This window comes from Gymnogyps californianus, chromosome 10 (genome assembly GCF_018139145.2).
Source record: "Gymnogyps californianus isolate 813 chromosome 10, ASM1813914v2, whole genome shotgun sequence".
NCBI classification, from domain to species: Eukaryota; Metazoa; Chordata; class Aves; order Accipitriformes; family Cathartidae; genus Gymnogyps; species Gymnogyps californianus.
In genome coordinates, this window is record NC_059480.1 from 3,438,018 (window position 1) to 3,463,859 (window position 25,842).

Sequence of the window (25,842 nt, forward strand, 5' to 3'; positions counted from 1 at the left end):
CTAATGACTTCACGAGGCGGCGAGCCAATGGCGGGGAGGACGGCGCAGGCCAGCGAGGGCCGGCCGTACCGCCCGGGCCCGCCCTACCGTGCCGCCGTGAGGGGCCGCAGGGCCCGGATGTTCCCGGGAGCGCGGCGGCGCCCGCGGCCGCCCCTGCCCGCCCCGAGTGTGGCCCGCAGCGCCCGGCCCGGCCCTCCCCAGCCCTGCTCCCCTCTGTCCTGTTCTGTCCTGTCCTGCCCTCGTCCCTTCCCGCCCTCCCGACCCGGTCCTGCCGCCGCGCAGGGCCCCGCCCCTCTCCTCTCTCCTCGCTGTCGCCGCCTCAGCCGCTCGCCTCGCCCCACTCCGCAGCGCTGCCGCCAGGCGCGGGCTCCCCCCCCGCCACCGCGCACTGAAGCAGCGGCCGCCGCTGCCCCCCGCCCGCAGCCCTTCTCCGGAGCCGCCCTCGGACCCCGGAGCGAGGCGGTGCCGGCCGCGCTGCCCGCGGCGTTACCTGTGCCCGGGGCGCCCCGCAGCAGCCGTCGCTGAGCCGCCGCCACCGCCGAGAACCGAGCTCCGCTTCCGCCGCCGCAGCTGCCCACGGCGGATTGGCCCCGGTCGGCCCCACCCACCTCAGCGCTCCCCCGCCCCATTGGCTGCGGCAGCCCTCCCCGCAGGGCTGCTGGGAGATGTAGTCCGCGCGCACGCTCCGGCGGGCAAAGATCTCGCGAGACGCGGGAGGGGCGGTGCCTTGCCTGGGCGCGCTATTGGCCTTAAGCCGTGGAGTTTCCTGGGAAACGCGGTGTGGGCGGGGCCAGCTGGCGGCCGCGCCCCCCTGGCGGCCGCTGCTGCAGGCGCGGCGACGGGCACCGCGTACCGGCCCGGGGCTGGGCCCGCACCCCCGAACAGCTCCGGGCGCGCGTCCAGCCCCCCCGAGTTCTTCACCACCCGTTCCCCTGCCGGACGAACCCCGTCCTGCGTCCCTTCTGTTGGCCCCCGCTGCCTGCACCCCCAGCCGGTGCCGCAGGCAGGGCTGCCCGGCCGCCCCTGCCCTGCCCGCGCCCCGCAGCTCCGGGCCCCTTTCGCCCTCTTGCTTCTCATTTCTGCCACTTCTCGCTTCGGAGCGGCACAGGCCTGAGCTGGCCCCTCACACCGGGCATTACGCGCTACCAGCACCAAGGTACAACAGATACGCATACGGAAATAATTCTGCCGATGCGTCTCAGTGAGAGGTTTGCTTCTCGCTTCTTCTTTCTAAACTTAAGTATGCAAAGAAGCACCTTGAAGTCAGGAAGAGCTTCACAGAGCGCAAGGCACTGAGGAAAAGCTGGGCAGATCCTAACTACTGGCCTGACACGGGGCTGGCCCTGCAGAAGATTAAGTTTTGCTGCTGTGCGCCTGCTGCGTTCAGGGAAAGGGGACTTTGTAAACAGACAGATTGCATCAATGAATACCTGACTCCAACATCCCTGTTGTCTCTGGCATAAACATTTGCTACTCGCTGGGACAGAGGGGAAAAAATAAAAAAACCCCAAACCTTGGTGACAATGCACACTGCAACCCTGAGATGTCACCAGTCCAGGGCTGCCTCATGTTTGATTACACACGCCTCAGAATACCATTCTTTTCCGTGACATTGTTCTCATTTAGGTCCTTGTGTCTTGAGGCTCAGAGATGAAGTCAGACAGACAATTGTCATTTTCAGAGTTTTAGTAATATTTTAAAATGAAACCAGAAAGAAAACCTTGAAATTACAGAATCACATTTGAGTAATCCCTAATTCTGCCTTGCAAACCCTTCAGCTTTGTGAACAACCCTGCAAACAGCTGTTGAGGAAGCTTTGGGCATGGACAGTGGTTAGGTTCACTTTGGAGGGATACTGCTCTGCGGGGTGACCATCGATCAGGACTTGAGACCTGTCCTGTGGCTTGACTCTTGGGACACTGCCCTTATCCTTGTCGAAGTTACTTTGCCTGGCTGGGCTCCTGGCTTTATTCTGGCTCAACACCTCTTGAATGAGATGAGCAGTTCTGCTCCCCCATCCCCATGGCTCAAAAAGATCACAGTGATGCTACAAAACGTTCAGAGGATGTGGCAAGGATAATCGGACACAGAGCAGATAAAGAATGGCTAAATGGAGCTGGCATCTTCCGGCTGGAAAAGGGACAGTTCAGAGAGAGTTCTGATGGAGAGCTGTAAAAGGTATAGAGAAGATGAATAAAGAACAACTGGTTTTTATCTGCCATATGCTGCTTTCAGATTTCCCTCATATTTACACTATAAACAAATGAGCAAGTGAAAGAAGCTGTTCTTTGCACAGTGCAACTAAGTTGTGGGACTCCTTTCAACAGGATAGGTTGTCAACTAGAGCAGTTAATGAAAGAAACAACCCACTGATTGTTTCAACAATTGATTCCACCTTTGCCTCTGGCATTACCTACTTCTGAAACTGAGACTGCAGAAACATTCTGGAAAAATCATTGCGCTGTTTGCCCTGATGTTACACTCTTACCTACATGCCCCATGGCTCTGGTAGGGACCAAACGGGTCCGTACTGACCCAACACGGCTGTTCTCACGTTTTAAGATGCGGGACCCCCCCCCCCCCCCGCCCCCGCTGGGATGCAGGTAACAGCGTGCTGGTACATGCAGGGGCGTGTGATAAAGAAGAACCCTGCCATAAGGCCGCTGAAGGGAGTGGGATTTCAGCGAAGCAGCACTCCACCCAAACCCCTTCCCCCCGCCATGGCGCAGGGTGCAGCTGCCGGCCAGGCCACGGACGTTACCTCGGGGACGGGGCTCTCCAGAGTGACCGCACCGCGGCCGGCCCCGTTGCGCGGACAGGCCCATGGCAGGCTGGCACTGGTTTCCCCGGGGCCCCGGTCGCAGGTCTGACTAAACGCGGCTTTTCGGAGCCACCGGCTCCGGCGGGCGCAGCTGAAGAACCACGGCGGCTCCGGCCGGGCCCCGCTCGCCGCCCACCGCCGGGCTTAGCGGTGACAGGCAGCTCGCCCGAAACGTGCCCGCGCCCCGCCTGCCGCCTTACCGGGGCTGCCGCTCCGCGGACGCGCAGGACGCCGGTAACGCCACTCTCGCCCTCACCGCAGCGCGGCGGGACGCGGCGACCCGGCCCCCGCCCCGGGCCGAGGCGGGCTCCGGGCTGCGCAGCGCCAGGCGCCGGCGGCCACGGGCGGTGCCGGGAACGGGACCCTGAGGGGAAGGCGAAACGTCCCGCCCCGCACGGCCCTCCCACCCGCCGGCTGAGTTCTGCGCCGAGCGGCGGGAGCGGACAGCGGAACCGCCGCCCGCCAAGACCCCCCCCAAGATGGCGACCAGGTGACAGTCTGGCGCTGCCCCGCTATAACTCTATGGTGGCGCGGCGCCTCTCGCCCGGCAGCGGAAGCGGCCTGCCCGGAAGCGGCGGGAGCGGCACGAGCCGGAAGGGAGCGTGGCGGCCGCTCGCAGGTGCGGTTGCCACGGCGACCCGCGCGCGGGGCAGGGGACGGGTCGCGCGCGCGGCGGCGCCTGAGGCGGCTGGGCGCGCGGCGGGGCGGCCCCGGCCCGTGAGGGGCGCGGGGGAGCGGCCGGCGGGGGCCCGGGGCCGCCTCCCTCAGGGCGCCTCCGCCGTGCCGGGGAGGCGGCGAGCGGCCGCGGGGCTCGGCAGGCCCCGGGGGCGGTTGCGGCGGGGCAGGTTGGGTGGAAGCGGGCGGCCGGTGCCGGGCACCGCTACGCCGCCGCCCCTCAGCCCTGCGGAGAGGAGCGTCGCTGCGGGGTCGGCACCGCTGCGGCGCGGCGGAGCGCGGCGCGGCGGTGGCGGGGCCCCTCGAACGGCGTGCGGGCTCTGCGCTTCGCTGGTGTCGGTCAGTCAGCGGCCGTGCGAGCGGAGGGTGACTGGGGAGCTTCAGAGACCGCACTCGGGGGTTAAACGCCCTTCGCCGTTAACGAACAGACATACCAATTTTTTTGCGTCTGCGTTGCCGCTATTCGGTTAGTGTGCCTTGCATCGGAAGCGTAGTGCGACGAGTAAGGTTTTTATGAAAGCACGCTGGATGCCGAGTAGCAGCTAGAACAAATTATTTCTAGTCAAAGCTCTTCAAGCATGTGATTTAGGACCCATCAGTTAAACACCATGTTTTAGTTTCAGTATCGATAGTACGGCAAATGATACCCGCACTTTAAAAGACGTGCTTGCAAAAGCTATCCGGGCGTTATCAGTGATATTTACCATTCACAACAGTAGGTACAGACATACCTCACTTCAGCGTTGTGGCCTTGACACTGGGAGCTGGCATCTTTGTCCAAGCAGTAGGTCTTTTTTCATTTGCCCTTCCCTGAAGTGGGGCATTTCACCCGCTTGCTACCAGGCAGACCTCACACTACATGGCAGAGGTCAGTGCTCTCACAGTCCGGCAGGACCCGTGGCTGTGGGATGCTTTGTTCCTTTCTCTTAAGGCTGGATGCGCAAGTTTCCAGAAGTCAACTGTATTTTAAACTGAGTAATTCGAGGAAAAATATTTACTACTGAGGCTTGAAGAATCCACTTTACAGTGTCTTAATTCAGATTGGCTTTTGCTTTGTCACCTTGCACAGAACACAGCTGGATCTCCTCATGTCATTTATGTTCACTCCCGTGTCTCTTACCTCTTCTGTTCTTCATGGTGCGTTCTTATTTTTCTTTGAGATACTGGTCTTGCCTTTGTTTTATGACTGCTACTATTCAGGGAGTGTAGATATTTCTAATCTGCAGGTTTTCAGTTGGCTAAACTGGTGTCAGGTGACAAATGTGTCTTTTTTTTTTTTTTCCTATTTCATATAGAAAAAGGCTTTTTTGGCAGTCTCTCACAGAATAGGAAAGCAGGCATGAGAGAGCAGCATAGGGGTTTTACTTGTAAGAATGCAGTACAGTATATTCACTTACACGTTCCAAGCTACTGTGTATGATTTGCAGTGAATAAGAAGGACCCGATTCTGGGAGGAAGTGCAAACCTTGTTTTTTTGTTGCACTTGGCGGAAGCCAAGGTTTCACTCCACAAATATTGACTGAGCTTCCTCCTCCGCACACAGCGAGCGGTAGTCATAACCGTTCCGTGTCATGCAATGCCATCTGTCTGCTTCGCAGGTGCAGCGTGAAACAAATGTCGTGTGCAGCTGAGCAAGTTGCTCTTCGTATGTTGTAGCAGGGCATTTCCGTTTTTACTCTGAAAGAAAGGACATTGAGGTACAGAAAGAGCAACGGGTGAGTGATTGCTGGTGAACTTTCAGCTGGAGTAGTGTAAATTTTTAAAGGGAGTAGGACGAGGTTGTTTGTCTATCTATATATATACACAGGTAGAGCTATAGCTACAGATATATAACACATATGAAAAGACTATTTTTTACGTTAAGATCGTCATGAGAGAGAGACACGAGTTAGATCCTGACAGGTGGTTGTGTGTGATATACCTGGAATTTGAGTGGGCTATTTTTCCAGTTGGGGGGCAAATGCAAAATGAGTTATCCAGAAAAATAAGGATTAAGAAGTGAGAGACTGCCTGGGTGGGTATTATACTCTGGTCAGAGAGGGGGGAAAAAGCTTGAATTTTTGGAGACTGTAGTGGAAAGCTAACAGGAGAATTCAAGTCTTCCATAAGCTTAAGAGCTGTTGTTAAGAAAATTCCACTCAATGGTGTTATGGTGAATAGGTCAGAGAATATATAGGCACGAGAGTACGCATGAAGGACAATAAAGAAATGGCTTTTTTTTTTTCCTTCCCCCCTGGCTCATTTCTCACAGTAAGTTGTATCCTTTGATTCTACCTTCATTATTTCGTTCATTTTTCAGCTTCTAAAGTTGGTGGTACTTAGTGCATCCAGGAAATGCTTGTTTATTCATTCCCCAGAGAAGAAGTCCACTGTACCCAGCAGAACCTAAAGGGCTGACGAGGGAACCGTAACCTTGCCTGGCTCTTCTGACATTGGTTAGTACACCAGCTGATGTATCTGTACAAATACAAAATGTGACTGTACCTCCCATAAAATGAACACTGGGTTGGTTTTCCACCTAATTTGAAATATGTGGTTTGTAATACCTCTTCTTAAAGCAAGTACTATATGATGTGGGTGTCCCAGAACAGAAGCAAGTTTATTTGAAAGCATAAACGTAGAGGAAGCTGGAATTGATTTAGATTTAATGGCAGCTCAGGAGTCAGATCTTAAAATCCTGTCTCTTTTCATGTTTTCATAGTATTTTTCATTTTGTAAGCCCAGGTGAGACGATGATTATCTCACTGATGCATTGCATTAAATGGGCCACTGAATCTTAAAATATGCCTTAATGTATGTGGATATGTGAGACTCTGTATTTATAAAAGGAGACAATGCAAAACTAACTTTTTTCCTTCATCTTTTTTAGGCTTCTTCTATAAAATGGGAATACTTATTGCAGTTCTTGGAGTCTGGTTCAGCTCTTCACTTGTAAAAGGAGATTCTAAGGCTGTGACAACATCCCTAACTACAAAGTGGTCTTCAACTCCTTTGTTACTTGAAACAAGGTAAGTGCATTGTGACTTTTCATTGACAGATCAGAATATGCTTAGAGGATGAAGTAACGTGTTCTTCTCTTTTTCATTTGTTTTGTGGTGCTTTGGATTCTGGTCGTTACTAATTCATTGGCAATAATAACACTTTGTTGAACATGATCATTGCTGTGCTTGGGGAGATGGAATGAATATTTTAAAGGAGATGATAGTTTTTTGTGTGATACGTTCTTTCAGTGTGCATTAGAACAAACAATAAGAATGAATAATTCCATTGTAAGTATTTTTTGCCTTAGGTAGTTTTACTTTGAGCACTAGATTGAGAGGTATAGCATGGTCTTGTAAGATTCCATAGTAAAAGAGTTTTTACTTCAATGACAACTGTACGTTTTGATACATATCCGTTGCTTGTGTATGTTTAGCTCAGTTAAGCTTGAGTTTAACTTTGTTCATATGAGTTGTGGATTGATTATCTAAAGTCAACCTCTTTGTTAAGAGTTGTGCAAGTCAGCCTGGGGAGATTTCTTCTATGGTATTAAAGACTTTTTTTTTTTTTTTTAAGACACTATTTGAAAAGAAAAAAGAAAGCAAAATGCTGTCTTTTCACTGCCAGTCTACTTAGCAGTTCAGAAGTCCCCATCATTTCATTTTGCGGTATTCTAATTTGGAGATGTCTATGCAAAAGAGGACTTTTAGATTTTTGTGTAAGAGTGTGTGTGTTTAATTTGGTGTCACTTAAGGGTTGTTGCCACACATGGAATTCTGCCTGTGTTATCGCAGACTGCTTCACATGAAAGCAGTTGAGCGTTGATGGGTTTCATTCAGATGGGCATGGCTTTGGGTGGTAGGACAGGTGTGTCCTAGGTGAAATTACTTTTCTGTAACCTGACTGAAAAATCCTTAAGCAGTAAAATGCAAAGCTCAGGTGTTAATGCCAGGATTTAAATACCCTGACAATGCAAGATGTTTGCTGCGGAAAAGCTTACCCTAACAGACTGTGAAATAGTAAGCAAGTAATTAAAATAATGTGCCAAGGGCCTGATATATAACTTACCCAAAGCCTTTGAATATAATGGTTAAGTAGGATTGTTCATCTGGGGTGAACTGCAGAATGATACAGCACTGCAGTATCTCTCCTGCTGTTCAATTTAATTAGCCCAGCACTGCAATTCGTTACCCAATTGTTCAAGAAGTACTTGCCACCTTAGGTCGGAACAGGTTGAAATGAACACACAAGCTATTGTGGCAAGTAGTAGGCTCCAAATCTTGTGTTGTAGCATCCTTTAGCATGTGAAGCATGTTACAAGTTTAGACGTGATAAAGTATTTGTTGTTAGCAATGTTTAGAGAATTATTTTACTATCTAACATTGTATACCTACCTAACCATATGCTTAATATATGATGAATTACATCATGATTTGAAGCTGTGACTTCTTTTGCTCATTTAAAAACAAACAAACAAAAAACCCCACCAAAGCTAGTAGTTCCAACAAACTACAGTTTGTTATAGCAAAGTAAACAAAAATGTATGTTTCTCATAAAAGATAGCTAGCAAAGAAGTGCATTAGGGAGGAGAGCTCCCAGCATGTACGCTGCTGTCTGTCAGTGGTCTTTGAGAGGTTAATAGGTGCTTTACAAGCTTCTTCCATGTATTATGTGTTTGTCCTGGCCTGCAACTATTATTTGTTTGGGTTGGTTTGTTTTTTAGCTTTCCTGGTCTGCTTTTTCTAGTAACATATGGTTTTCTGATATAGGTTAACATATGGTAGGAGCTAACTTTCTGTAAAGCTTTACAAAGTACTAGAATTGTAACTTGAGAGAAAATTCATAGATCTAGCTAACTCTTCTCTTCTTACTCAGTGAATTTTTATCAGAAGAAGGTCAAGAAAAATTCTGGAATTTTGTTGAAGCCAGTCAAAATATTAAGACATCTGAACGTGATGGTAAGTTTTCATAATCTTCTTCTTGATGACGACTGACAGTTGACATGGTTGAAAAATAAACTAAAATGTTTTGTCTTCTGTTGTGTTAATATTGTAAAAGTCAAATGAGGACTGATTTCAGTACTGTTTTTACTGTGAAGTGCTCACAGCTTTTGGATATCTGTTTGATGAAAGCTGTAGTGGACGAGTCTGAAACATGTTTTACTTGCCAGTTTCCATTTCAACATGAAGTATAAAATATTATAAATGCTTTTTCTCTGTGTTTCTATTTGTCAGCTGAAATTAAATGGGAGCTTTTAACTGTTTCCCTCCTCCCCAAGCCTATGTTTGCATCCTCGGGAATGTATATAAGTGTACTCTCATGGATCTCTATTGAAGTTCACTCTCATCCATCTGTAAAAGTGGCTATAATGAAAACTGAGGACGAACAGTCATGTGCATATTTACAGTTAATGTTGTGGGCTTCTGTTAGTATAAATCACAATTAAGATGAAAAGCTCCTCTTCAATGAGAATATGGTATAGAAAGATAACTGCTTGTACTTTGACTTTGCAGGTAGTGATTATTCTTCATACCATGAAATGCTGAAAGTAGCCTGCGAGAGTCTGTCACCTTTGCAGCAGAATTTGTTGAAATTTTCCTTGTCTTTACGCTCTTATTCTGCAACAGTTCAAGCTTTTCAACAGGTTAGTACAGCACAGGGGAACTCCTCAAATGATTTGTAGAGCATTACATAAGGTCCAGGAAGGAGCGAGCTGTGTAAGGAGACAGTTGAGAATATCAAAAATCTTGAACTCATTAAGTGCTTTATACACCTCAGCTGAAGAGCATATCTATATTCTAATTTCATTGGGTGACAAATTTTAACCCATCTGTCTAGAGTAGACTGAAGAACTGGGATTTTGAAATGTCTCCATATCTTTGCCTGCCACACTAATAAATGTGTAAAGATTTTTATGAGGAAAATCCCTATGGCTCTGTTGGTACTTGTGGTGCTACTGCTGTTCCCATTATTCAGTTGTACTTACTTGAAGATAGTAATCCATGAATATATAGCTCTAATGATTAGAACCCATGAATGGAAGTTCGTTGTACTCTCTGTTCTCTTTCAAACTCAGGGTATCATATAATTCATTGCAAATTGTCTCACGTTATAATGTGCTTTATTTAAGTAATACTAGGAGACCTCTTCCGTTTTCATCTGGAATAATTTTATCATTTGATGTTTAACAAGTACAGAGGTTTCTGATGTGTAATGCAAAAAAAACCCAACCAAAAACCCCACAATTGCAAGCCTCAGTTTTTGTACCTGGAACTAATATTACAGTTAATAGTAATAGACTGGAAAACTATTTATCGTAAGTTAAGACTTAATTCTCAGTTTTGCAATTTTTACCTTGCATTTAAATTATGTAATAAACAGGGAAGAAGTACTAGTTTAGAATTTAGGAAATCGAAGAAGAGCAGTTGCTACAGAGCTATGCTGTTATCATTTTCACTTGTTCTAAAGGCAAACATTCAACCTACTTTATTACAAATATTTTAATACAGATAGCAGCAGATGAACCTCCACCAAAGGGCTGTACCCTATTTTTTGCTGTGCATGGGGAGAAAACGTGTGAATTTGACTCTCTTGGAAACCTTTTACAGGCAGCTTCAGAAAGGTATTTGCTTAATTTCCTATCATTGGATTAGCTCTTAAAATTTAACCTAGTTAGAGTTACTGCTGTAAAGAGACTGTAATAAACCAGTAGTTTCTCCATTCTTCAGCATTGATTTATACTGTCCATTGCTTGCATAGAGTGGCAGTCTCTTATTTCTTATTAATCCAGATTGGAACGACTGTTTTCTTTTCCCTTGCTCTTTGCTATTGTGCTAGGAGGAGGAACGCTTTCAAAGTGCATGGGAAAAGTTGGAAACAGTTTGTTGAAGGACAGTAGGTATTCTCAGGAATATGTAAAGCCTTTAGTATGTAGGGAGAATAGAAAGAGCTGGGCTGCATATTAAAATGATAGTTAATATAACAGAGATCATTTCATGAATGGCTTGAAGCATGCATAGTATTTTTTCCCTATATGATTTTCTCAGCATTAACAAAGAAAACTATTACCACACCATATATTTCAAATTCAGATTTCTTTACAAAAACAGAACTTGATTGTAACTTTTAGTAATAAAAAGACACTATAAAATATAATACCTCTTTAGAGGAAAAAACTTAAATTTCAGTTTGTCTTCATAGTAATCTTGGTAGTTTTGGTTTTTGTAAGCATAAAGGGTTTTTTTGTCCATGTCCAGACAGATGGCATCTATAGGTCACATGCTGTTCTTCTGACTCACTGGGAATATTTTAAATATTTCATTGTGTTTTAGACAAAATTTAAAAACAGAAGTTGAAAACAGTCTTCTCATTCACTTTCTTGTTTGTATACTAAGCCAAGGACAGCGTCCTCTTGAATTTGAGTTCCTGGAACATTTGCTCTGTTAGCCTTTTATTTCTTTATACAGAATTTATGAATCACCATTGGGGGCGGGGGGAAAGTTAATTGAAAACTTAGGGGAAGTGGTCAATTTTTAAAATAAAGGATCATATTAGATTCAAAATAGCACCTAGCTACTTGTTTCATTTTCATGTGTCCGTTTTTAACAAAGCTTTATCAACATGCATCAAGTGCTGCTGACCTTGATGATATGTGGGAATAGCTTGACATATGTATTCAGTGAAGACAGGAACAGTGATTAAACATGAGAAAAAGAAATTTTGCATCTTGCACTGAGTGAGGAAATGCTATGAATCACAGTGTGATAATCTTCAATGTTTACTCCTAGGCCAAAGCCATTTTTGTTCAAAGGGGACCACAAATACCCAGTGTCAAACCCTGAAAGTCCCGTCGTCATACTTTACGCTGAGATTGGCTCAGAGGAGTTCTACAGATACCATAAGAGTCTTGTTTTAAAGGCTGAGGCAGGACAAATCACTTACGTCCTCAGACACTATATTGCTGTAAGTATATTTGTGCACTGTAACAAAGGTATTTGACATGGAAAGAGTAACTGGCCTGGATTTTAAAAAAGAAAAATGGCCTAAGTTTGTTCCCTTTAAATTGACATTTGCATAATGTGTTGCTGCTTGATATTTATTTGCAATACTCATTATTGCGTGTAGCTGGGGAATTCAGAATATTTAAAATCTCACAATTGTTTAAATAAGAGGATAATTTGCTTTTACAAATGCAGAGATAAACTCCACATAAATTACAGAGTTTAATCTAAAAGAATGTTGCTCTACCTATATCAGATTATAGGAAATAGGTAGTCAGCTCTTTCCACAGTCTTTTCACAGTTAGTGACTTGATATGAAAAGCAGGGATTAACCTTAAGGTACCATTTTCAAATGAAGGGCATTGTTTCTGTAGCAATTTTATTACAGAACCACTTACCAGTCCTAGTGCAATTTATCCAGGTTTCCATCTCCCTCCTCTAAATTGCCCATAACCACTGGATCAGTGTTTAACTCTACCTTTCAAAAGCTCTGAGACATTTGAGTTGACTTTTTTTCCTGAATATTGCTTTCTGTTGCTAAAACCTGCAGTGTAGCAGGTAGTAGCCAGACCTGAATACAAAAAAAGCATCAGCTGGTTCACTTCTAGCAACATTTGCACTTCTGATAAAATAAAGTCATACGTTGCATACACCACTTTCCTTTTTAAAAGTAACTTTTTTATCAGTGTTAGGAGTATTTGTATTCAAAATTAAGTGTATTACACAATAGATCTTGATACAGTTGTGTGACTCCTGTATACTTCAAAATACTTTTAACAAGTGACCATCTTTGTTTCCCATTAAAGTCAGAACTAATTTTGCATCTCTCGAGTCATTGATTTATCCATTTTTTGTAATTCTCTGTTGTAACTCTTCAGTGAATGATTAATTTTTGAATGTCACAGTTGAAGTTCCTTTCCCTCCTCTATCTGATTTGGTGACATGAGTCTATCTTGCTCTACTTGGCTTACACGCTGAATCCTGAAAACGTTGTTTTGTGTTCCTTTTTGCTTTGTGGTTTTCGGTGTTTTTTTGGTTCATTGAGATATCTTTGCTCTCTGAACTTCAAAAAGTTTTGTTGAAATACAACAGGAAATATAATTATTACAGGACATTACTGCAGAATCACTCATTGTATTTGTTTCTCACTGATGCATTACCAGTTATGTCTGAAATGTGTACCAGGTTGAGATTTCTTAGCTTTGGGAAATGGCAGCTTTTAAATTGTACATCAAAACAAAGAGTGGCAATATTGTACTGTTTGCTTTTCCTTACAGAATCCCGGTAAAGAAAAAGTCTACCTCTCTGGCTATGGTGTGGAACTGGCTATTAAAAGTACAGAATATAAGGCCAAGGATGATACACAGGTGAAAGGTGAATTATTATATTAACTAGTTTAATGCGAACACTTTAATTTTGCAAAGATTATTTTATATTTCTTTTAATATGAATAACTGTTTGTCTGAATTGCAGATATTCTTCTTTCTTCAGCTCTGGAATCACTTCCTCTGTCTTTTGGGATTATGTTCTTTATGAAGCATATCTTTGCCATGGCACTTGTCTGCTGTCTTTGTGAAATGCTGGGCACAATGGAGTCATGACTCTGAACTAGATCTTAGTAATGGCACTACCAATGCAACTAATCTTTTACCAGATAACCAGATTCCCTGCAGATGTAAAGCAATTCCTCTACCTTAATTTGCCTTAGCTTATTCATCCTCAGAGCAGAATGTGTTTCCTGTTCTCGTTCTTTGGGAAAACAGAACTTACAATTCTGTATGATTTTTTGCTTTTGCTGCTTTCTTTAGAACACTGATCTCTGTTTTGCAAACTCTCACGCACCTCCAAAACTATTTTGTCAGGGCAATCTGTGTGTGTATGTATACTTTTTATTTAGACGTTTATACACACACATATAAAAGCCCAGAATTTCCTGCTTTTATCTTGGACTTCAGTAAAAGAAAAACTTTTTTTTTTTTGTTTAGTTTGGGATAAGTTGTGGAGAACAGAACTCAGATTTTGAATTGGGTTCTTCAGGATTTTGCAGTTTTATCAGCTTCCAGATACAGATCCAAGTTCTTACTCAGAATATTTTGCCACCATCTAGAGTACAGACACATAAAACCTTTGGTCTTTATTTGTAAAAGTATTTAATTTTAAAAGAAACTAACATACTAGAGGAGGTGATCCAATTAAAGATTTCTATTACTGTGTGAGAATTTCCATTAATTTGTTATCAAAAAGTCATGCAAAAGCCCTGATATTGTTTGTAGAATAGGGCACTGGAGGCCTTTGTCTCTTCAGGTAGGGGGGGAAGTAATTCTGGGGGAGATTTGTTATTTGTAAACTTGTGAAGTTTTATACCAATATTGATGCAGTAATCTAAAATGTTTTACAAAATGGCCAACCTGTACTTGCATTGCTACGAGCTGCGAATAGCTCATAGATAGTAAGCTGCGCGTTAGCAGTATATGGTTCTCATCCAGCTCCTGTCTGATTCTGGGAAAGTTCTGACTAGGCAGTCTTTTATTCATGCCTGCGCTGTATTGGCTTGTCCAGAAGCAAACGCTCATCTAAAAGGTCAGGACCTTTAGTTAGACTTGAGCATAAAACATCTAGATTGGAGCTGGCTTGTGTCCAGCTACTTAGGAGATCGTGTGAGTCTTTTGCACAGATTTCTTTTTGATGTTTAAGCCCAGAATTGGACTTTACTCGGATACTCTTTTTTATCATGTATTTTTGGGCTAAAACCAGGGTTGTGTTCACAATTGAAGTTTAGCACTTACTCTACAAAGCTGGCATGTCCTGAAAGGTCCTAGATCCTAGTGAATTCCTCATCAATGCCTAGGTCTCCGAGATTTCCACTCATCAATGCCTAGGTCTCCGAGATTTCCACTCATCAATGCCTAGGTCTCCGAGATTTCCACTCATCGTAAGCTTTTCCTTCTCAATAATCCAACTTGGTTTTATTTCAGCTGTTACTGCGTTAATTTATAAAGGTAACGTCTCTTGGATACAGGTTTAAAAATAAACCTGAAACTTGCCCTTTCTTTTTTCTTTTCGGTTACTGCAGTGTAGTTTTGTTAAACTAATCAAAATGAGTGTGAGAACTGTTTCTGAATAGCTTGGTAATAGTGTTCTTCTTTGTGTGTTTATAGGCACAGATGTGAATGCTACAGTAATAGATGAAAATGACCCTATTGATGAAGTGCAAGGATTTCTATTTGGAAAACTAAGGTAAAACTCAGTTGTAAGTTGTTGGTCTTTGTTATATCAAAAAACTTGATGAAGAGATGCTGATCTTTTGCTATTATTTTTTAAATGTCTGAGTTACCCATATGTGTTAGCAGCACACTTTTTCTTATGTTAGTTTCTTTGAATTAGCAGCAGACTTGCTTATAGGAAACCACAGAAGTTGTTTTACCCTCATACCCTTTTAGGCAGTTGTATCCTGACTTGACAGAAGAGCTGAAAGAGCTTAGAAAACACCTCGTGGAAAGTACCAATGAAATGGCACCTTTGAAAGTGTGGCAGTTACAAGGTAATCTGTATGAAGACTTTCAGTATCGTACTGCAAAAAGTTAATGTAAACATGTCTTCTTGTGTTCTATGCAAATGAGGTTGCTAGTGGCTGCATACAGTTGAGAGAGTTTGACTGTAAATTCCTGCACTGGAAAATACTGGATTTTCTAAAGTGCCTTTGTAGAGTCTGTTGAAATAGCTGTTAGAAAGATTGTTTCACGGGACTTCTGAAATGAGGTTTGCTTTCTATATTGTGAAGTACAGTAAGCCACTTGCTCTTAAACTGACTACTTGTATGATCTGCTAAATGCAGAAAACCAAAGGAAATGTAAAGTTTCTTTCCATGGTCACATTCGTGGTGTGGAAAGCCAAGATTTCTCAAGACCAAAGGAAAACTGTATTTCAAAAGCATCTGCATGCAACTCTGGCCTGTTTCTCTGGAAATCATCCGTAGAGGCCTGTGAAAAGGCTTTTCATCCTCTGAAAAAAAAGAGTAATTTGAAATGCTGAACATACATTGTAGCCACAGAGAATCTACTTATATCCAACAGATGGCTGTTTATATTTCTAGCCTGTGAAACAAGTACCCAGATCCCTTCTGAAGAGCAGATCCTCCCACCTCAGCCAAAAAAAAAGGTGATGGTCTAGACTCATGGAAGCAACCTGTAGACAGGATATATCGGTTCACTTTGAAAGGGTTACTTATTTCAAGGCAACAAATAGAAGTTGAATACAAGGAAGAAGATTTTAAAAAAAGTATCTAAAGCCACAGATAGAAATTGAATTTTCATAGGTAACAAATAAGCAAATAAGTTGAAAGCTAAAGTTAAGATGACTCTGCATTGGCTTGTTTTCAGTTTAGCATTCTTCTGTTTTTTTCACTTCCAGATTTAAGTTTTCAAACTGCTGCTCGCATTTTGACTGCTCCCCCGGTGGATGCTTTGATGGTCATGAAAGATCTCAGTCAGAACTTTCCTACAAAGGCCAGGTAACTTTCATTATGAGTTCTAGGAAGTCTTCTTACTATCTTTTTTCTGAGCAGAACCTGAGACAGGCAGCATTGGTTGGGTTAATGTCCGAGTTTCCATTTAGCTGGAAGCAAACACTGGGGAATGTTTATGCAGAGTTGTTCTTCAGCCTATGGTTACAAAGAGGATCTTGGTGTTTTTCTTGGATGGCTGTTGATGTGGACTAGTGGAAAATTTGACAGAATTACCCGTGCTATTTTGTTGTGAAATGCTTCTGAACCTTTTGCATCAAGTCCTCAAGAATTTATTGGATAGGTTTTCTGTTTGGTGGCTTTAAGGTTTATCTGTTCGCTGGACTCCACTCTTCTTCTGGGATTTGATAAATTCCATGACCTGGGTTGTGAAGATGATATTATAGGAGCCCCTCCTCTTTGAGTAGGTGGAGCTATACCTGAGAGTAAAAAGGAACTGAATACTGGTCTTATTTCCCACTAACTGATGTTAAGATTGTGCTATTTATAGCTGTTTAAGGTAGGCACTGCACTCTCATTGTGTTTTGAGTCAGATCTGTGAGCTGTACTTGCCCGTTCTGTGATGACGCAATCACTAGATCCAATGTAAGGAAAGGAATGGGAACCCACAATGAGGAGTGAAATCCCCCTGTTTTCTGCTGCCAGCCTCCACCTCTACCTTTCTGGCAGCTGCCCACTTCTATTATGGTTAATGTGAAATTAGACACTGAGAGCTGGCATGTGGTTAACATTTTTATGTTCTGTTGAATTATATAGTAAAAAATAGTGCATCCTACTGTTTAATGGTACCACAAAGCGCAAGTGCTTCTGATTGCAGCTCTTTATACTAGGAGACTAAATATATTTATATATAAGGTACAAAAAGTAAGATAAGTAGGTATCTAATCTATCCATTAGATAAACAGAAAGATGATTCACAGCATGATGTTTTTATTTCTGTAGAGCCATAACAAAAACAGTTGTTTCTTCGGAACTCAGAGCAGAAATTGAAGAGAACCAAAAGGTAATGCTTCCAGAAAGTAACATAGTGCTTTTGCACTTATGTTTTAATATAAATTCAAGCTTTGAAAATAATGATTCTATTTAAAAGTTTACATTTTGCTCAAAATAATGACCTGGTATTTTCACACACAACTTTGTTGTAGTATGCATCTGGGAAGTAAAGAAGTGGTGGATTTTCAGACATGGATTAGGAACATAATTTACCTTGTTTGCTCAAATATGAAAATATTGGTCATAAATTCTTTGAGTGAGATCACTGTGTTGGGGAATGATGATACGGGATTTTGTTCACAGAGCTGCCCCTACAATGGTTGTTCACAGTAGTCAAGTGTTCTGATAGTTATTTGGCAAGCACTTGTTAATGTATATGAAAGTGACCTTCTGTTCGGTACCTGAACTCACAATCTGGTAACTGTATTTATTTATCTTTATAAAATTAACTTCAAATATAATGAAAGTACTATGTTGTTAACCCTGGGAGAAAATGTTTATTTACAGAAAACATACAGCATAGCTGTTCTTAGAATTTCCATGCAGACTGTCTTAGTCTGATCTACACAACAGGACTGTGTCAAAAACGAAGCAGTGGAAATTTTGATGTCTACATCACATCAGTCTTTACTTAGTTTCTGAGTTACACATTTGTAGTGATGACTTGCCAGCTAAAGTTGTATAGAGATGGTTAGTATGTTTCTTGTAGGACTATGCCTGCCTGGTGGCCGCCTTTCAGTCTCTGACCTAGTTCTTATTTGAGTGGTATAGCAGATGTGTAAAGTCTGAATGTCATAGCACTACTCCTCCTGGGTAAGAGTTAAAAAGAGGCTGACTTCAAGTTACTGATTTTAGGTTTTGATTGCATTCTGAACTTCTCAAAAGTAACGAGATATTCAAAGCATGAGTGCTTTTTAGTGGAAGTTATTAGAGTCAAAATGTAGTTATATTTTTAGATTATTTTAAGATGTCTGAGCTGGATGGAATGTACCTTGTTAGAAAGCTATTGCTTGAAAAGCAAATATATTAAGCATCTTCTTACAGTTTTAAGGATGCAGAAGAAATCTAGTTCTCATTATCCAATTTGAGATGGTGCTTAGATATCTGAATTCGTCGGTGCTTACAAGGAAGTCACAGAATAAACTCGAAATCTTCTGCCATGGCTTAGAATGATTCATACTATGTGGAGGAAATGGTTCTAATGTTGGTGCTTTGAGACTGAAACTAGTGAAGGAATAAAATTTAACAGCTATCCAAGTGCTGTTCAAAGCTACATGTGCTTTGAAACAGAATCATAAAAAACCCCCAGGTTATGAGGGACCTCTGGAGGTCATTGAGTAGGCTCTCGTGTTTGCAGAAAAATGTTTTAACAGCTCTGTTGTGTACTTGGGATTAGCAAAGCACTGAAAAAAACAATAGCCACTTGGGAATTTTGTACAGGCTTTGGTAAAGAATTCTGCACAATTAAAATACACCTGGTAGGGCAGTCTGGATAGAGTGCAAAATAAAAGTTTAAGATGGTAGTAAAAACAAAGCCAAAAACTAGCTTTTGCTACATGATCTACGCTGATCTATTCATACATTTCGGTCTCATTTGGTATTAACAGGAAAAAACCAAAGTACGTTAAGTACACACGTAGGTATGTGTTTAAAATCTAATCAATGATGTTTGGCTAGTCTAGCAGTAAATGCAAAGTTACCTGACATCTACTTACAAGTCCCCTGAGATTCCTGTTCTGAAAGAGAAATCCCTTGTTGTTCAATAGCGATAAAATCAGAAAAGAAGGGATGCTGTTTGACACTGTCGTCCGGTGTGGTTCTGGAAGGGACAAAGTATAGAATGTAAGTGCAAGCTAAAGCTACCTGGTGGCTTTTCTGTTACGTGTTAGATCAGACTGGTCCACAGGTAAACCCATGATTTTGTGGATTCATTTTTATTCAAAGTATGTCTAGGCTACTAGATCCACATCGGGCTAGATCTAACCGTGTCTTTAAAGCTATTCTTTGCATGACTCAGTTTGTGTGGATATTATTTGATAGTGAAGTTCACTGCTATTAGTAAGTTATAGTTTACTATGTAATTATCCACAAAAAGGTACAATTTAACATTGCATGTACTCAGCTTTTCTCTGGGAGCTTTTTTATTTAATAAAATATATAAATTTTTCCTGATGAGATGCTGCTTTCCTGTTCTTGGTACTTCACATGGTACTTTGCTATTCCTCTGTTTGCTCTGCTCACATTCTTCATGATAATAGTGTTTTTAAATGTCCAAATACTATGTTTCTCCTTCAGTGTTCATCATGCCTCTTAATAGAATTTTGTAACTGGTACTGCAAAACAAGAGGTATTGGAAGAAAGCAATGTCCTTTTTCAGTTTTTAAACAGAATTTTTCATGCTAGAGTTGGGAAATTTGCTTCAGGAGGACTGTTTTATTCACCTCTCCTGATTCAAAATTCTTCTCTATGATGGTGCCTCAATTCAGGGGGAAGTATCCGTTCAAATGGGCTACTGCGTAGAAGTACTTGGAAGAAATTCCAAAATATTTTTAAGACTTTTTCCATTTGTGTGCTGCCTGATTTTGGGGAGATCAGACTACAGTGGCAGCTCATCTACTTTTCATTGATGACATATCCACTAGGTCAGGACTTAACTGGTACCTTAAACATGGTAGTTAGTTCCGCTAGTGAGTGCCACGCAATATCCAGCAGTTTCAGTCTGTTCTGCCCAAAACTGTGTGTTAAAGAGCTAAGACAGGTAACTGGATGCTATCTGTCCATCTGCTTTGTGGGCTATCAGCTAAAAAAAAATCAAATTATTTCTCTCAAGCATTTTTAATTATTTAATCTGAGTATATTTAAAAAGTCTAATCAGGGACTTTCCAATGCACTACTGAATCATGTAGAAGGAAACAAATAGAAGTCTGATGTATGTATCTATGCACTAAATAGCTTCAGTTGTTTTTTCCTTTGGTATGAATGTGTGCACAAAGTCAGGAAAGACTGTAGTTGAGAAGTAATGTAATGCAATTTGTAATGCAGTAAGGGAGAGAGAGAATCTACAATCTGACACATTAAATTCTCTAGTAATTTTTTTCTGTGCAGAGCATTCTTCTAATGGCCTTCTACTTTCTTTCAGTATTTCAAAGGAACATTAGGATTGCAACCGGGAGATTCTGCCCTGTTCATCAATGGACTACTTATTGATTTAGACACTCAGGACATATTTAGGTAGGAATGTTTTATTTTTCAGAATAATTGTACCCTGTTTAGGAGCTTGCATCCTGCTTGTGCATGGATGATAAAGTCATTTAGACAGTTTTGAACCTTCTTCACAGTATCTAGACTAGGTTTAATTAAGTACTGGAAAAAGCAAATCATGGTTCCTTCTCTTACGCAAGTGCATTTCTAACAAAAAAGCTTATGTGAAAAGTGGAATACCCTTGAAGATTGGAATGGGAAGTCACCTTTGTACTGTTCTTTTGATCTGTGCTGTGACTAGCAAGATTTTGGTCTCCAAGACTGTCAACATACAGGTTTTATTCTGAAGATAGTAGACTGATTCTCAAAGGATAAACCACTGTAAATTTTTCATCTGAAAACCACGTATATCTTTGTCAAGATTTGTTTCAGTAACGTGGAACTGAAATTACATATGTCTATCATGCTTTAGTTATCTTGATTTAATCTAGTTTTTCCTAGAAATACAATATAATTGAATAGGTTTAAGTTATCTCAAGTTTCTTAGGACAGTTAGAAATAGGTGATAAATAAGAAGTAATGCACAGACATGGCATACCTGTTTATACCTTTCATCTGTTAACCCTTAGGATAAGAGCAGGTTATTTGCTGTGTCTTTAAAATTCAGCAACATTTTTTCTTTTCCTTCCAGCTTGATTGATGTGCTACGCAATGAAGCCCGCGTTATGGAAGGCCTGCACAGCTTAGGAATCGAGGGTCTTTCCTTGCACAATGTTCTGAAGTTGAACATCCAGCCATCAGATTCCGACTATGCTGTGGACATCAGAAGCCCTGCTATTTCAGTGCGTATGGTTTTATGTAAGAACTATCTTATTTGCCGTTGGGCAGTGCATTCTTAAGCTGTCAAGGGAACTTCTGTTCTTATCTCACAATCAGCTCTGAAACTGCAGTGAAGAAAAAAAGGAAAGTAAGGTTATAAATATAATTAGCTCTTTTTAAAAAGCTTTTTATTCATACAGTTCTCAGTGTAGTGTCTGATTTTAAAATATTTTACAGGCTCAGACTCAAGCAGAAGGACTGTCAATCATTTAAATGCCTTTATTTTTTCTTAGTGGATCAACAATCTTGAAGTTGACAGCCGGTATAATTCCTGGCCTTCCAACGTGCAAGAACTGCTCCGTCCCACGTTTCCAGGCGTGATCAGACAAATTAGAAAAAACTTCCATAATTTTGTAAGTAGTAATCTGACTAGAAATGAAATATGCGTTTTGTTTTTTCAACAGCAGGGACATTAGCTTTTGCAACGTACCTACATATATGCTGGATGTCACTTAAATATCTTGAGATAGGATGCTTTTCTAAAAGGTTTTGTTCTACTTGTACTAGTAGGTTATGGCTGAGATTCAAAGATTACTGAGCATGATTCTCTGGCATCTATTAGATGCCAAAAATTGCTTCATCAACGGAAAAAACTATCACCTGATGAGTGAGAATTTGGTGCATTTCAACTTTGTGATAATACCTGAAGTTGGTTAATGAAATCCCTCAAATTAGTTAATTAGTATCTTCTTAACAGGGTTCAGACCAACTTCAGTTGTTTCAGTTAGAAAGCATTCTTGCACCAAGACTTCAAAAGATGATCAACAACCGTCAGCTTAATCCTAGGTGTCCTTTTAGTCTCTAGGTAAACTACTTCAAGTTAGATCTAATAAGGAGTTTGTAAATTCTGTACTGTAATTCTTGTCATGTGGCAGAGTGGCCCTATGGAAAAAAGGACGAGACTGATTAGTGGCAAACAGGGACTTGAAGCACCTCACGCTGTGGGAGCATTACTGTGTTATCTTTTCTCTGGAGTTCAGTACTTTTAACATTGAAATTATTAAATGAGAAGACAACACTTGGCATGAATAAAGGGCCCTAAATTCATTCTGAATGGCCCAGTTCTGTCTGGGTTTGGGCTTGCTTTGAGAATGTCTTAGCAGCATCGGCTTTCCAGGGGGTTGAGCAGAGCAATGCTGTGTCCCTTAATTCTGACAAATGCCCCTCTCCCATGCACATCTTAATGGGTGGATGTGTGTACACAGAGAGGCAGAAGCCTAGATGCTAGGGTATACTGAGGTAAAGACATAAAGTACATAAGGAGTCTGGTGTGTTCTGGTTAAAGGAGTAGTTTAGACTGGGTATTTTAGATAATGGACTTAAAAACTTTAGAAGAAACTATTATTTAGTGGGCCTCATCTTCCTGGCAGTGTATAAAATAGGACTGATAATTCTGCACTGAGACATGAATGAAGCTATCCCTAATCAAAAACCCGTATCTTGACTTCTTAAGGGAACAGAAACTTTTCACTTGCAATTTGTATGCAGGTCCTGATAGTAGATCCTACTCACGAGACCACAGCAGAATTACTGAATGTGGCAGAGATGTTCTTCAGTAACCACATCCCACTGAGGTAATTGCTGTGTTTTAACAGGAATTTTTTTTTACATCAATTTTATTTTTGTGACTTTTGCAATTGTAAAATTCTCATTGCTAGGACACTGTAGAAATGTTACATATCTTGTATTGGTGGTTGGGAAGGGCATTTACTAAATACTGTTCCTTGAATGTACCTTTGCAACTAGCAAAACAGAGTTCAGTTTCTTTAACAGTCCAAAAGAAACTTAAAAGCAAGTACTCTGGGTGAAAGAGAGATGAAAAGCAAGATTCTGATGGACTCACCATTAGAGATTATATGTCCTAAGTTTGATTCCTGGCCGCTCTGCTCAAAATCTTATCAGTCTATTCCAGAAAAAGCCTTTGTCTAAGATGATGATCATAGCTGACAGTTGTATGAAGAGTTGATTATTTATTAGTACAATAGATTCATGATCTGGGGATTTGTTTGATTGCAGGATAGGACTAGTCTTTGTGGTTAATGACTCGGAGGATGTTGACGGACTTCAGGATCCTGGTGTTGCCCTCCTTAGGGCATACAATTATGTGGCACAAGAAATGGACAATAATTATGCTTTCCAGACTGTCATGTCTGTAAGTATTCATTTAAAAGGGAAATTTGTGTTTTAATATCTTCCATGTACGTAAGATTATGTTAATGTGCTAATATGTAGATAATGGAAGAAATTTTTCTTTGACTCGGTTAGTATTCAGAGTATCTCCGAATACTAGTACCACACAATACATGATTCTTTGTAAAGTGCTTCTGACCTAACTTTAACAAGTGAGACTAGATTTAAATGTGACAACACTTTTGCACGTTTTTCTGATCCTGCCTCTTTGCTCATTCTGCCAACGAGTTCTCAACTGCTGTATCCCTTCAATATTACAATTTGTTTTGAACAGTTCCTGCTGCATACTTTTGCCACATCAAAGGATAATATAGGTACTAGTAAATGTGTTTTCACTTGTGGTTAGACACTGTAGTATAAATCAACAAGCTGGGGCATACTGTAACATTAAACCGCTGGTGACTTGAAGACAATGACTCTTATTCTCTTTTTTTTGGGTATGTATTTCTAAGTCGCAGTAAAATCTTGTGCCTTCAAGAAGGAAACAGTTACCTACTTTACATGTGAGGTCTGTTGTATTGTTTATAAGCATGTCTTGAGTTCTGAAGTGAAGGGTAGCTATTTGGATATGCTTTACTTGAGCCTTTTTTCCACTAAGCACTACTTTTCTCCCTGAAATACCTTTTCTAATTAAAGATGCAAGTTACTATTTAAAGAAATCCATGATATTTACCTCCTTCCAATCTCACTGGAATGATTACATGGTAAAGCAAGATAATTGTAAGAGCTGCAAGTGCTTAGGAGCTGTTATTGCAACTAATAAATATGAATGTACGTTTTGCAATCTGGCTGTTAATGCCTTATTATAATTACTGGAATACAGGTGACAGGTCGACTTACCTTTGATAAGGACAGAAGCTTTACAGTTGCAGCTGTAAACTTGTATCCCCCTTTCAGATATATAACAAAGTAAAAACAGGAGATCAGCTGAAAGTGGAGCACGTGGTTAGTGTTCTTGAGAAACAGTATCCTTATGTGGAAGTCAACAGCATTCTGGGAATTGATTCTGCCTATGATCAAAACAGAAAGGTAAGAATTCAGGAAATAGAGCTTTTTTCACTTTTTTTGCTTCAACACCGTTTTGAAAATACAGTTATGTACAATTTCTTGATCCAATTCTCTTACTAACCAGGTAGCTATTTTGTTATCACACTGGGTGACTTTTAGTAACACTTCAATAAGTATTTATGTTCAGCACAAAGCTTTATATAATATACATAATATATATAATATATTGTAATATATATTTTAAAATCTATATGTATAGTACCAGAACCAAGATAACCTTCTTGTGACTCATTAGTCATGCTTTCATTCTGGTATGCAGACTTCAGTAGAGTTTAAAATTGCTTGAAAAAAGATCAAGGTGATGAAATGGTTCATAAGAAAACCAAGGGGCTTAATGTTTGGGAGGGATTGGTGTGGGTTTTCTTTATCGGTATTTGAATACTGTGTGAGATAAAGTAATGATGATGAATTCAAAATGCCTTTCCTACAGCAAGGCATTCAACAATCTTCCTCAAATAATTTCTTAAAGTTATTTTTAGGGTTGATACTTTTCTGTATGGAGAAAATTGGGAGGGCAAATCCATATTGGATCACTTATGTGAGACGAAGCAGATTTTATTTGAGGTTCTATAGAGGGATGTTTATATTTTTGTTGAATATTCTAAAAGAAAGAATGAAAATACTGTCTACAATAGCTCTGTAACACATGATACTGCCTACATCTGTAAATGCAAGGAATGCGGTCAGGCCTACATCAATAGGCTCGTATGCACACATGCTTTCCATCTTCTGATGTAGGAAAGTGAAGGGAAAAGCATTTTGAGGAAATCAAAACCCATAAGACAGACATTTCTGTATGACAGGAGAGCCTTTTCAGTTTACATACTAGATACCAAATCAAACCAAACAAAACAAAAGCAACACCCTCCCCAGCAACTCCTAACACATGCAAAGTGCTCTCCTCCAGAAGACTTGAGAGGCCATTCTGGAGGCCTTGCTGCAACTGGTGTACATGACACCACTCATCAGCACAACCAGGAAGGAAGCCTTTAGAAAGAGCTTATCTCCATATAAAGGACACAAGTTAAAACAACACTGAGCACTCTTTCATGTGATCTGAGCTTTGTGATAATTGTGTCCTTAAAAGGTCTTGAAAGCCCTCAACAAGAACCTCTAAACAGTAGAACCTGATTAACTTCTGTCTGTAACAGAGTATCGATAATGATGGTGCATTTTGCAGTGGTTATATGAAATGGGGAATTTGTCTTGACATAATAACCCCCTGCCCAAGTTTTTTCACAAGTTTAAGAACCATGATCTTGAAAAACAGAAAGAAAAAACCTCTACCCTGTCTTATGTTACACCTATCACTGCTTGCATTGCATTTGCTTCCATATGCAAAGTCAGATTTCGTGTTGTGCATTTTTTGCTATCACCAGAAAGTGCTCATTGGAATTAATTTATTTACAGTATGAACTTAATGGAATATTTTGCACTTGTGTATTATGAAGTAACTTTTTTTGCTTTGAAACTCTGAAAGACAAGGACGTCTTGTGCATGTAAGATACAGAAAG

General features: G+C 41.3%; 1 protein-coding gene across 2 annotated transcripts in view; it reads left to right on the top strand.

The window, feature by feature from the left end:
- Positions 1-5,135: 5,135 nt before the first annotated feature.
- Positions 5,136-25,842, top strand: part of UGGT1 (UDP-glucose glycoprotein glucosyltransferase 1) — a 44,978-nt gene continuing 24,271 nt past the window's right edge. For both annotated transcript variants that reach the window (XM_050902139.1, XM_050902141.1), the window contains exons 1-18: positions 5,136-5,211; positions 5,796-5,931; positions 6,366-6,504; positions 8,351-8,433; positions 8,989-9,119; positions 9,985-10,097; positions 11,263-11,437; positions 12,753-12,849; positions 14,634-14,712; positions 14,916-15,016; positions 15,886-15,985; positions 16,940-17,000; positions 20,130-20,221; positions 20,883-21,033; positions 21,304-21,423; positions 22,559-22,644; positions 23,087-23,222; positions 24,158-24,289. In XM_050902139.1, the coding sequence (XP_050758096.1) occupies positions 6,380-6,504; positions 8,351-8,433; positions 8,989-9,119; positions 9,985-10,097; positions 11,263-11,437; positions 12,753-12,849; positions 14,634-14,712; positions 14,916-15,016; positions 15,886-15,985; positions 16,940-17,000; positions 20,130-20,221; positions 20,883-21,033; positions 21,304-21,423; positions 22,559-22,644; positions 23,087-23,222; positions 24,158-24,289 (1,782 nt within the window). In that variant the 5' untranslated portion in view covers positions 5,136-5,211; positions 5,796-5,931; positions 6,366-6,379. The remainder of the gene's footprint in view (positions 5,212-5,795; positions 5,932-6,365; positions 6,505-8,350; positions 8,434-8,988; positions 9,120-9,984; positions 10,098-11,262; positions 11,438-12,752; positions 12,850-14,633; positions 14,713-14,915; positions 15,017-15,885; positions 15,986-16,939; positions 17,001-20,129; positions 20,222-20,882; positions 21,034-21,303; positions 21,424-22,558; positions 22,645-23,086; positions 23,223-24,157; positions 24,290-25,842) is intronic.